Raw genomic sequence first — 11,646 nt, forward strand, 5'->3', positions numbered from 1 at the left:
GGCAATAATCACACTCATTAAATGTTTGTAACAATGATAATTCTTCAGAGTTGCGATTTTTATTACCCCCAGCAATAAACCCGATAAGACAGAATTTCTCCTATAAAACGGAAAACCAAGGCGATATAGATAATATTTCCAACATGACCACAAAGCTTGCATTGTTGCTCCTTTTCTTGGCAACGACCTGTGCTCAAAGGAATCGAGTCCTGACAAAGGAGATCCAGGCGAAAATAACGAATGGTTACCCGGCCTACGAAGGCAAAGCCCCGTACGCCGTGGGTCTCCGTATGAACAATGGAGCCGTTGGCGCTGGTTCCATAATTGGCAACACTTGGGTCCTTACCGCTGCCCACTGTTTGACCACCGACTCAGTGACCATCCATTACGGCTCAAATCGGGCCTGGAATGGTCAGATCCAGCATACTGTGAACAAGGATAGCTTCTTCCGTCACCCTGGGTTTCCAAACAGTGCTGGCCATGATATCGGCCTGATACGCACCCCGTACGTAAGCTTCACCAATCTGATCAATAAGATTCCCCTGCCCAAGCTCAGCCAGCAAGGTGAGCGTTTCGAGAACTGGTGGTCCGTTGCCTGCGGCTGGGGAGGAATGGCCAATGGCAAGCTCGCCGACTGGCTGCAGTGCATGGACGTGCAGATCATAAGCAATGGCGAATGCGCCAGGACATATGGTTCCGTAGCCGACACAAATATGTGCACCCGCTCGACTGATTCGAAGTCTGCGTGCGGAGGCGACTCTGGCGGGGCCCTAGTCACACACGACAACCCTATTCAAGTGGGTGTGATAGTCTTCGCTTCCAAAGGCTGCAAAGCACTGCCATCCGGCTATACTCGCGTCTCTGATCATTTGGATTGGATCCGCGAAAAGTCTGGAATCGCTTACTAAGAACTAGAAAATTTACCATCTTAAATAATAAAAATTAAATGTAAAAAAGTTGTAAGTGAAATAGGTTTAGAAATCTGTCCTTTAAGGTGTTAAAAATAAATAAAAGCGCCTCTTCTCTGCTTAATTACTAACCCAGAAAAAAAACACGAAAGAATACTTGCTAATAGCGACACCCATTAAGTTTCCTAAAGTCTGATAATTATCCAAACCTGAACGACTAATTACTGTAGTAAGCAATTTGACTATAAAAACTGGGGATCACCGCGAATTACATTCAATATCCATTCTGACCATGAAGCTTTTGCTGTTGAGTTTTCTTGTGGCCACAGCCTGTGCCCATAAACATGGGAATCGAACTCATGTCGACAAGCTCAAGGACATAATTGTTAACGGGTATCCAGCCTACGAAGGCAAAGCACCGTATGCCGTGGGTCTCCGTATGAACAATGGAGCCGTGGGTGGAGGCTCCGTAGTGGGCAACACTTGGGTTCTAACCGCTGCTCACTGTTTGACCACCGACTCAGTGACTATCCACTATGGATCGAATCGGGCCTGGAATGGTCAGATTCAGCATACGGTAAACAAGGATAACTTCTTCCGGCACCCCGGGTATCCAAGCACCGCTGGTCATGACATCGGACTAATTCGCACCCCTTACGTTGGTTTTACTAACCTAATCAACAAGGTCGCGCTGCCCAAGTTTAGCCAGCAAAGAGAACGTTTCGAGAACTGGTGGTGCGTTGCCTGCGGCTGGGGAGGAATGGCCAATGGCAACCTGGCCAACTGGCTGCAGTGCATGGACGTGCAGGTCATCAGCAACAGCGAATGCGCCAGGTCATATGGTTCCGTAGCCGACACGGATATGTGCACCCGTGCCTCCGATGGAAAGTCGGTATGCGGCGGCGATTCTGGCGGTGCATTGGTCACACACGACAATCCCATTCAAGTAGGTGTGATCGCCTTCGCTTCCATCGGCTGCAAGTCGGGACCATCGGGCTATACCCGTGTCAGCGATCACTTAGACTGGATCCGGGAGAAGTCGGGAATCGCCTACTACTAACTTGAAAATCGACTATGGCTGAATGGGAACCAACTGATTGATTACTGATAAACTAATCAATATATTAAATCATCTACTTATGTAAATATATACCCACAATAAGCTGCAAACAAACGAACTTTTATTGGGACCGAGGTTCTTTAATTAAAAATTTCATTAGTTAGTACCACACTTATTTATATTGGCTCTTGACATGAAAAGTCTCCGTGTTTATGGCATTAATATGAATTCATTTATATCAAAATGAGAGTTGTCAATACTTTCGTAAAAGGCTTGACGTGATAGCGATAAGGTTTCCTTCCCAAGTGTAAACAGATTTCTAATCAATGGGCTCCCAAAACGCTTAAAAGCAAATCGGCTCGGCAAGGAGGCTCAGTAACTTCAGAGCCATGAAACTATTCCTGCTAACTCTCTCCGTGGCTTTAGCCCTGGTGGCCGGCTCCCCGACTGGTCTTAACCGCACCAACCTTCTGCCCCAGGTAACTCTGTCTGAGGGTCCTGAAGGTCGCATTGTCAACGGCTACCCAGCTTCCGAAGGAAAGGCCCCCTATATTGTGGGTCTGCTCATCGGAACCGATGGCAGCAACGGCTTAGCTGTTGGAGCTGGTACCATTATCGCTAACGACTGGATCTTGACCGCCGCACATTGCTTGACCACAGATTATGTGGAAATCCACTACGGATCCAACTTGGGCTGGAACGGTGCCTTCAGGCAAACAGTGCGTCGCGATAACTTCATCAGCCACCCCGACTGGCCCGCCCAGGGCGGTCGTGACATCGGACTGATCCGAACTCCTCATGTGGACTTCAATGCTCTGATCAACAAGATCCCTCTGCCAAGCATGAACGAGCAAAACGATCGCTACCAAGATACCTGGTGCGTTGCCTGCGGATGGGGTGGCATGGACAACGGAAACCTGGCTGATTGGCTGCAGTGCATCGACGTCCAGATCATTAGCAACAGCGAGTGCGAGCAGGCCTATGGCACGGTGGCCAGCACTGACATGTGCACCCGGATGACCGATGGCAAATCTTCTTGTGGTGGCGACTCTGGTGGTCCCCTGGTTACCCTTGACAACCCCCGTCTGGTAGGAGTGATCACCTTCGGGTCTGTTACTTGCCACAACGGTCCCTCTGGCTACACCCGCGTCTCCGACTACCTGGAATGGATCCGCGACCATACTGGTATCTCTTACTAAAACTGAGGAATATATTCCTTTTCTTACTAAATAAAAAGCATCATTTTTAAACAAAGTTTCAACTTTTCTTCAACTGTTGGCTTCGCAGACTTATAAATTTAATTTGTTTTAGGTGGCTTCTTATTTAGGGGAAAGTACCTCCTATCACTTAAATGGTTTTACAGTGGGTACTTATTTATAGAGCAGCTACTTCTATCTTATCTACACCTAATGCTCAAGACATATAAAGATTTGTGATTTATCCTTATCAATTAATATCGGCTTGCAAATAGTATAAAAGAAGGTCGCCACCACCAGAACACTAAGATTCTTCCTAGTCATGAAACTGTTCCTGTTAACTCTCTCCGTGGCCGCGGCCTTAGTCGCCGGCTCCCCGACCGGTCTAAACCGCACTAGCTTGTTGTCTCAGGGTCCAGAGGGTCGCATCGTCAACGGCTACCCAGCTCCCGAGGGCAAAGCTCCCTACCTCGTGGGTCTTTTCCTCCGCAACGATGGAACCAACACCGGCTCTGTTTGTGGTGGATCGATCATCGCCAGCGACTGGATCCTGACCGCTGCCCATTGCCTGTCTGGTGACTACGCGGAAATTCACTACGGTTCCAACTGGGCCTGGAATGGTGCCTTCAGGCAAAACGTCCGCCGCGAAAACTTCATCAGTCACCCCGACTGGCCTGCCCAGGGCGGCAAGGACATCGGTCTGATCCGCACTCCCCATGTAGACTTTAATGGTCTGGTCAACAAGATCGCTCTGCCAAGTATGAACGAGCAAAACGAACGTTACCAAGACACCTGGTGCGTTGCCTGCGGATGGGGTGGCATGGACAACGGAAACTTGGCTGATTGGATGCAGTGCATCGACGTCCAGATCATTAGTAACAGCGAGTGCGAGCAGGCCTATGGCTCGGTCGCCGGTACTGACATGTGCACCCGCCATGCCGATGGAAGGTCTGTGTGCGGCGGTGACTCCGGTGGCCCCCTGGTCACACACGACAACGCTCGTCTCGTTGGTGTGATCACCTTTTCATCCGCAGGCTGCCACAGCGGTCCCTCCGGTTACACCCGCGTCTCCGATTACCTCGAATGGATTCGCGACCATACCGGTGTCTCCTACTAAAACTGAGGAAAATTTCTTTTCCTAATAAACAAAATGCAATATTTTTAAACTTATTCTTTAACTATTGGAACTACACAGATTGATGCATTAATATATATATATATATATATGTGTGTGTATGCCCGGAAATCGATATAAATCTGCCCAAGGGGAAACAAAATTTCTGTTAATGTGAGATTATTAATAGTTTTAGTTGAAGAAATATATATTTCACAAATGAAAAGCAAAAAAATGTTCAGCTATTTCAACTTTTGCCGACTTATGATTAACGGAGTCGGTTGCATAATTCTTCTAGGTTATACAAAGTTACTATTTAAAAGGCATTTCATATCACTTCTGTAGAACCTATACTACTGTCGAAACACCTACTTTCCAAAATGTTTTCGAGATACACTCGTATTTATTAAAATATGCATACTCGTACCATATCTTTAAGATTTCTGCACGCGCCCTGAAGTACAATTCCTGTTGCACTTAAAGTGAAGTACTTGCTTAATTAAATAAATTAATAATTATAAGACTGAGAGTGGTAAGAAAAATCGAGATAGCTGTGGCCCAGTTACCCATTAATGTATTTATAATACTATAACTAATAAAACCCTAACATACTGACACGTTTAATCAAAATAAAGGGAAATATATGACTTGTTTTCATATGTTGTTGCTAGCATCTTGTTTAGGGAAAGTTATCTACATCATTTAAGTGAGCTGACAGTGGGTTCTTATTTATTGAGTAGCTACTTGCGTCTTATCTACACCTAGGACTCAAGAGGTATAACAGATTTATGAGGCCCTATGGCCCCCAGTATATTTTGCATTTCCGACTCAGACCGATAACAGGGACGTGAAGTGGCCCAATCCCCCCTGAGATGCTAATTCCACAGGCAATGATTAGAAGGGGGAAAAGCGATTTCAAGTACAAGGCCTAAACAGTTTTTGCACGTATATGTGCGATATGATTTGATTGTAGATTGTAAGTAGAGAAGCTTTATCAGTCATTATCAGCCTGGAAATGGTATAAAAGCAGGTCGCCACTTCCAGAAAAGTAAGTTTCTTCCTAGCCATGAAACTGTTTCTGTTAACTCTCTCCGTGGCCGCGGCCTTGGTCGCCGGCTCCCCGACCGGCCTTAACCGTACTAGCCTGTTGTCCCAGGGTCCCGAGGGCCGCATCGTCAACGGCTACCCAGCTCCCGAGGGCAAGGCTCCCTACATTGTGGGTCTCTTCATCCGCAATGATGGAAGCAGCAGTGGCGCTGTTGGTGCTGGTACGATCATCGCAAACGACTGGATCTTGACCGCTGCTCATTGCCTGACTGGTGACTACGTGGAGATTCACTACGGTTCTAACTGGGGATGGAACGGTGCCTTCAAGCAAACCGTCCGCCGTGACAACTTCATCAGCCACTCCGGCTGGCCTTCCCAGGGCGGCACGGACATCGGTTTGATCCGCACTCCTCATGTGGACTTCAATGGACTGATCAACAAGATCCCTCTGCCAAGCATGAACGAGCAAAACGATCGCTACCAAGACACTTGGTGCGTGGCTTGCGGATGGGGTGGTATGGACGACGGAAACCTTGCTGACTGGCTGCAGTGCGTCGACGTTCAAATCATTAGCAACAGCGAGTGCGAGCAGGCCTACGGCTCGGTCGCCGGTACTGACATGTGCACCCGCCATGCCGATGGAAGGTCTGTGTGCGGCGGTGACTCCGGTGGCCCCCTGGTCACACACGACAACGCTCGTCTTGTTGGTGTCATCACCTTTGCCTCCGTCAGCTGCCACAACGGTCCCTCCGGCTACACCCGCGTCTCCGACTACCTGGAATGGATCCGCGACCATACCGGTATCTCCTACTAAAACTGAGGAACATTTCCTTTCATAATAAACAAAATGCAATTTTTAAACCAAGGTGTAAACTTATTCTTTGGCAATCGGCTACCCTGATTGATCGATCGGAAATCTATATAAGCCTGGCCAAAGGGAACACAAAATTTCTATCATTCTTTTCTTCTAGTTCATTTTTTTTAGTTAAAACACAAGAGGAAACGCTACAGTCGAGTGCCGCGACTATAAGACACCCGTTACTGTTTTACACAATTTTAAAATATTAATTTTGTTAGTTGAAGTAAACAAAGCGCCACCTATTGTCAGATTAAGCATGTTTCGAAACTGATCACTGCCCATGTGAGGCCTAATAACTTAAATTTCTTCATAAATAGCGAAAAAATGTTCAGATTTGAAACATCTTGGTAAACCGATAGATATTGACAAAAATATGTTAAACAAGGTCAAACGAAAACATACACTATAATATTATGGTCGCCACAGTTTTCCGCGGTTTGTGGGCGTGGAAAGTTGCTGAAATAAACTTGCGCTGCGTAAATACCTCAAGAATCCTGCTTAACAGACTGACAGACAGACGGGCGTGGCTTAATCGACTTCGCTATTGGTACTGATCAATATTATATGTGAAGTCAAATATAATCGTATCTGGTAATGCTGTATATCGTTTCAAAAGGTATTGGCATCACCTTTAAAATGACATTTTATTTATATGAGCTTCCACTTTAAAAAATTACAAACGATTAAAATGGAGTTCACAAACGCAGACATTCGGGCAATTTTGAAATTTTATTTCGCAGAGGGAAAAACTGCTGCGGAATCTCGCAGACAAATTATTGCTGTCTTACGAGATAACAACCTTTCGATTCAAACCGCCGAACAGTGGTTTAGGCGATTCCGAAGTCGCAATATTGATACCGAAACACCCAAGCCTTCCGGACGACCAGTTACCGTTGATACGGATAAAATCGTGGAAATAGTGGATCGAGATCGTCATGTGACTATTAGAACCATCGCAGAGGAGTTGCAACTAAGCACGGAAACCGTCCATAGGCATTTAAAGTCGAAAAATGTAACAAAAAAGCTGAGTTATCCCAAAAAAACATTTTTGGCCGTGAATCAATCGGCAAATCTTTGTTGCACCGTAATAAACTCGACTCATTTCTGGATCGGTTAGTCACTGGTGATGAAAAATGGATCACATATGACAACATAAAGCGTAAATGATCCTGGTGGAAGCACGGTGAGTCGTCTCAAACGGTGGCAAAGCCAAGACTGACGGCTCAGAAGGTGTTGCTGAGTGTATGGTGAGATATCAGAGGAATTATCCATTATGAAGTGTTGCCCTATGGCCAAACCATCAATTCTGACCTCTACTGTGAACAACTGGAGCGATTGAAGATTGCATTTGAACAGAAGCGGCTAGCAAAGATTTCGTTTGCTGACGAGCTAGAAAAACGCTTTGAGCCGTTTAACGTCGCGAGCCCTGAGGATGTCGCAGATACACTGGCCTTCCTCAGGGCCCTTCTTCATATGCAGTCAGCACATAAATTCAAATGAGGTTAGCCTTCATCCAAAAGCTGCACTCTAGTAAAAAGGTACTGGGAATCTAGTGCATTGATAGCAGGGTTTCTAAGGCTTTCCTCAAAAAGAGACTTCTGTTCCTTGTTCTCCTCAACTCAATTTTACGTATTCCTCTCCTAATGGAATTGTGCTATGAAAACGATGATACCAAAAGCAAGGAAACCGGACAACCTTGTCGGTTCATGCAAACAAATAAAAATATTCGAGACAATATTTCTTAGTGGAATTATGGAGTAAGAACCATTCAGGTCGCCATTCTCGACCACCAGTTTGGGTTTAGGCATCAACATGGGACGTCTAGCCAGTCCTTCGAGATGTGCACCAAATTTTAAATGCCTTTGAGAATAAGCAATATCTATGCTATGCTATGCTATCTTTCTCGACGTTAAAGAAGCCCACAATCAAAGTGCTAATGTTTTAATCAATTGTGGTGCCCTCCATGTAGTACTGCATCCATTTATGGGGCATGGCTTTAGACTCTAACGTCATGAAAGTACAAAGAGTTCAAAAGACGTCTAAAGCGAAGGTAACCTGCCGATCTCTGGGTAAGAGGACGCCAAGTTACTCGAGTCCTAAAACAGTAATTCAGACTTACGACTATTAATCTCTAGTTATTTAGGTATAAATATTTCTTAATGTTGATTGACGTTTAATAAATGTATTTATTTGCTATACATACAAAGTAACTATTTAAACTAACTATTTCCTATCACTTTTGTAAAACCTATAATACTGTAGGAACACCTACTTTCCAAATGTTTTCGATATACACTCTTATTTGTTATAATATTATTCACGCGCCCTGAAGTGCACTTCCTGTTGCACTTTAAAGTGAAGCACTTTCTTAATTAAATAAATTAATAATTATAAGACTAAGTGGTAAAAACCCATTAATATATTTACAGTATAAGATACCTAACCTCCAGATAACTCACATATTTAATCAAAATAAAGTAATATATATGGCTTGTTTTCATATGTTGTTGCTAGCTTTTTGTTTAGGGAAAGTTATCTACATCATTTAAGTGAGCTGACAGTGAGTTCTACCTCTTGCGTCTTATCTACACCTAGGACTCAAGAGGTAGAATAGATTTATGAGGCCCCATGGCCCTCAATATATTTTGCATTTCTGACTCAGACCGATAATAAGGATGTGAAGTGGCCCAATCCCCTCTGAGATGCAAATTCTACAAGTAGTGATTAGAAAGGGGGACAGCGATTTAAAGTACAAAGCCTAAATGATTTTAGCACGTAGCTGTGCGATACGAGTTGATCGTTGATTGATTATCAATCATAATCAACTGGAAAGTAGTATAAAAGCAGATCGCTACGGCCATAACACTAAGTTTATTCCCAGCCATGAAACTGTTTCTGCTAACTCTCTCTGTGGCCGCGGCCTTGGTCGCCGGCTCTCCGACCGGCCCCGAGGGTCGCATCGTCAACGGCTACCCAGCTCCGGAGGGCAAGGCTCCCTACATTGTGGGTCTCTTCATTCGCAATGATGGAAGCAGCAGTGGCGCTGTTTGTGCTGGTTCTATCATCGCCAACGACTGGATCCTGACCGCTGCTCATTGCCTGACTGGTGACTACGTGGAGATTCACTACGGTTCTAACTGGGGATGGAACGGTGCCTTCAAGCAAACTGTCCGCCGTGACAACTTCATCAGCCACTCCGACTGGCCTTCCCAGGGCGGCACGGACATCGGTTTGATCCACACTCCCCATGTGGACTTCAATGCTCTGATCAACAAGATTCCTCTGCCAAGCATGAACGAGCAAAACGATCGCTACCAAGATACCTGGTGCGTTGCCTGCGGATGGGGTGGCATGGACAACGGAAACCTGGCTGATTGGCTACAGTGCGCTGACGTCCAGATCATTAGCAACAGCGAGTGCGAGCAGGCCTACGGCTCGGTCGCCGGTACTGACATGTGCACCCGCCATGCTGATGGAAAGTCTGTGTGCGGCGGAGACTCCGGTGGCCCCCTGGTCACACATGACAACGCTCGTCTCGTTGGTGTCATCACCTTTGCCTCCGTCGGCTGCCACAACGGTCCCTCCGGCTACACCCGCGTCTCCGACTACCTGGGATGGATCCGCGACCACACTGGCATTTCCTACTAAATTCTTGAGGACCAGCGAATGGCAATGTGAAGGTTTCTTCTACATAGTCTCTGTTCTCTTAAATAAATTGATTTGAAAACTGCAACTCATTGACTTCTTAAGGAAGATTTCTGCTAGCGACCCAACATTATTGGATTTGAAGAAAGTTTATTCTTACAGAAAGGGTAAAGAAAAACTCACCTGTGGAATCCGCTGATCGGCAAACTAACATCGGGTAAAAACTCAGTCAGTGGTGCAAAGTAGCCTCCATACTCAGGCATTGGCAGTGGATGCGGATGGGCATTCGGCAGACCATCCGATGTTCCGCGTAGCTCAACATTTTCCTCCTGCCTTAGCTCCGGGTCGTTGATCAGTATATCCTCTGGACGTGGCAGTACGGAAGGTCCTGAGGCGGCCCGAATCTTATCGGCTCCACGAGGAGGACGATTGCCACCCGATCCTGGAGTAACTGCAGCCGCGGCAGCAGCAGCTGCTGCTTGGGTATAGGCTCGAATACCGCTGTCCGATTTGCAGGTTCTTTGGGTAGAATAGAAAAGGTAATAACAGCTTTTTCAGATGTGAACTGATGGAATTACCCAATTTTAATAGGATCCTCGCCGCTATGCCGCTTCGTGTGAATGGTTCCCTTTTCGACAGCCAGGTCCTGAATCCTGGAGTCATTAATGCCACCCACAGCTTGCCCTGTAACAAAATAATTAATAAAATCTTTAAAAAAAAATTGTTAATGAATTCACATTCAACCTACCATCGGCACTGTGACTGGACGCCTTCCGCATGCTGGTCAATCGATAAAAAGGTGGCGTTTCCGTGCGCTCAATCAGACAATTGAGCGTCTCCACAGTCTGGAGTTCAGCCATGAGCTCATCTAGTAATCGATCCGGACAGCTCCTTACCAGATAAAGAGCCACCCGCTTGGCCTAATTAAAAGGGAATCGCAGAAAGACGTTATACTACATCAGATAACCACAATAATCCACCACTTACATAGGGCAGCAGTTCAGTGGGAGCCATGCCACTCATGATAACCAAGTAGCGCAGGATAACCTTCAGGTTATTGGGCCAAAACTGACAGAGTGTGCCCCACAACTCTTCGATGTCCCGGGGATGAGCATCCGAGAACTGCAGTGGAAACAATTAAAGATTAAAGATGGAAATCCTTCCGCTGTGCAGCGATGAGTGTATTCCCTATACCTTGGCTGTGATGTAGAAAAGATTGTTCAGAATCATTTCCGTTGCCTCTGTCGAACCGGTTCCCTCTCGTCGACCTCGTGTCCCCGAATCCGGAAAATACTGCGGAAGCGAGCAAAGGTTTTAATCCGTCACCATCTCCGAAATAAAATGGAAGGCTATTTCATGCATCGCTTACCATAATGTAGGACAATGGGGTGGCGGGCGGCACACTGGTTGCCACCAGTTCCATGTTCTGCAGCCAGGGCAGGAGGCACTGCAGCAGCAGAGCTCGCACATCCTCCCGGGCGCTTTGGAAGCGATGGGTGATTTCTTAAATTGGAAAAAAAAGGAAATACATTTCAATAAAATCCGTACTATATATGGGAGTAAAGAAATAAGTTACTCACCCGAAAAGATGGACATGGTAAGCTCGGGTCGCAGCTGAGCCAATTGCTTGGACAGGAAGCGCTGGGATCGGCAGTAAGCACTGCTAAGCAAGACATCCAAGGTGCCGACCTTGTCATCCTCTGGAAATAAAAAAGAAAACAAAGAAAATTAAATAAAATTACTCGTTGCGACTTTACGCAATATTCAAGGCCCAACCAGGGTGCACTGCCCCAAGCTCCGAACACATTTCACTAGCA

The 11,646-nt window shown here is 46.1% G+C and overlaps 7 protein-coding genes across 17 annotated transcripts in view; 6 read left to right on the forward strand and 1 right to left on the reverse strand.

The window, feature by feature from the left end:
- Positions 1 to 11,646, reverse strand: part of LOC108114114 (protein furry) — a 53,030-nt gene that overhangs the window by 6,152 nt on the left and 35,232 nt on the right. For all 11 annotated transcript variants that reach the window (XM_017224878.1, XM_017224881.1, XM_017224887.1 and 8 more), the window contains 7 exons: positions 11,410 to 11,529; positions 11,199 to 11,332; positions 11,024 to 11,122; positions 10,817 to 10,951; positions 10,578 to 10,749; positions 10,408 to 10,513; positions 10,013 to 10,348 (listed from right to left, as the gene is read on the reverse strand). In XM_017224878.1, the coding sequence (XP_017080367.1) occupies positions 10,013 to 10,348; positions 10,408 to 10,513; positions 10,578 to 10,749; positions 10,817 to 10,951; positions 11,024 to 11,122; positions 11,199 to 11,332; positions 11,410 to 11,529 (1,102 nt within the window). The remainder of the gene's footprint in view (positions 1 to 10,012; positions 10,349 to 10,407; positions 10,514 to 10,577; positions 10,750 to 10,816; positions 10,952 to 11,023; positions 11,123 to 11,198; positions 11,333 to 11,409; positions 11,530 to 11,646) is intronic.
- Positions 144 to 908, forward strand: LOC108114125 (serine protease 1-like). The gene has a single exon (XM_017224898.1). The coding sequence runs from the start codon at positions 144 to 146 to the stop codon at positions 906 to 908; it is 765 nt and encodes a 254-aa protein (XP_017080387.1).
- LOC108114123 (serine protease 1-like) lies at positions 1,179 to 2,078 on the forward strand. Its single transcript, XM_017224896.1, has one exon. It carries the CDS (start codon positions 1,201 to 1,203, stop codon positions 1,966 to 1,968), a length of 768 nt encoding a protein of 255 aa, XP_017080385.1. The 5' UTR covers positions 1,179 to 1,200; the 3' UTR covers positions 1,969 to 2,078.
- LOC108114120 (serine protease 1-like) lies at positions 2,322 to 3,222 on the forward strand. Its single transcript, XM_017224893.1, has one exon. It carries the CDS (start codon positions 2,358 to 2,360, stop codon positions 3,165 to 3,167), a length of 810 nt encoding a protein of 269 aa, XP_017080382.1. The 5' UTR covers positions 2,322 to 2,357; the 3' UTR covers positions 3,168 to 3,222.
- LOC108114122 (serine protease 1-like) lies at positions 3,450 to 4,330 on the forward strand. Its single transcript, XM_017224895.1, has one exon. The coding sequence runs from the start codon at positions 3,487 to 3,489 to the stop codon at positions 4,279 to 4,281; it is 795 nt and encodes a 264-aa protein (XP_017080384.1). The 5' UTR covers positions 3,450 to 3,486; the 3' UTR covers positions 4,282 to 4,330.
- Positions 5,345 to 6,186, forward strand: LOC108114121 (serine protease 1-like). Its single transcript, XM_017224894.2, has one exon. It carries the CDS (start codon positions 5,345 to 5,347, stop codon positions 6,137 to 6,139), a length of 795 nt encoding a protein of 264 aa, XP_017080383.1. The 3' UTR covers positions 6,140 to 6,186.
- LOC108114124 (serine protease 1-like) lies at positions 9,068 to 9,917 on the forward strand. Its single transcript, XM_017224897.2, has one exon. It carries the CDS (start codon positions 9,068 to 9,070, stop codon positions 9,830 to 9,832), a length of 765 nt encoding a protein of 254 aa, XP_017080386.1. The 3' UTR covers positions 9,833 to 9,917.

This window comes from Drosophila eugracilis, unplaced genomic scaffold (genome assembly GCF_018153835.1).
Source record: "Drosophila eugracilis isolate 14026-0451.02 unplaced genomic scaffold, ASM1815383v1 contig_2154, whole genome shotgun sequence".
In the NCBI taxonomy this organism is placed as follows: Eukaryota; Metazoa; Arthropoda; class Insecta; order Diptera; family Drosophilidae; genus Drosophila; species Drosophila eugracilis.

Bases quoted from the DNA above. Each gene is read 5' to 3' on its own strand.
- LOC108114122 (XM_017224895.1), top strand. From the start codon at position 3,487: ATGAAACTGTTCCTGTTAACTCTCTCCGTGGCCGCGGCCTTAGTCGCC.
- LOC108114124 (XM_017224897.2), top strand. From the start codon at position 9,068: ATGAAACTGTTTCTGCTAACTCTCTCTGTGGCCGCGGCCTTGGTCGCC.
- LOC108114125 (XM_017224898.1), top strand. From the start codon at position 144: ATGACCACAAAGCTTGCATTGTTGCTCCTTTTCTTGGCAACGACCTGT.
- LOC108114120 (XM_017224893.1), top strand. From the start codon at position 2,358: ATGAAACTATTCCTGCTAACTCTCTCCGTGGCTTTAGCCCTGGTGGCC.
- LOC108114121 (XM_017224894.2), top strand. From the start codon at position 5,345: ATGAAACTGTTTCTGTTAACTCTCTCCGTGGCCGCGGCCTTGGTCGCC.
- LOC108114123 (XM_017224896.1), top strand. From the start codon at position 1,201: ATGAAGCTTTTGCTGTTGAGTTTTCTTGTGGCCACAGCCTGTGCCCAT.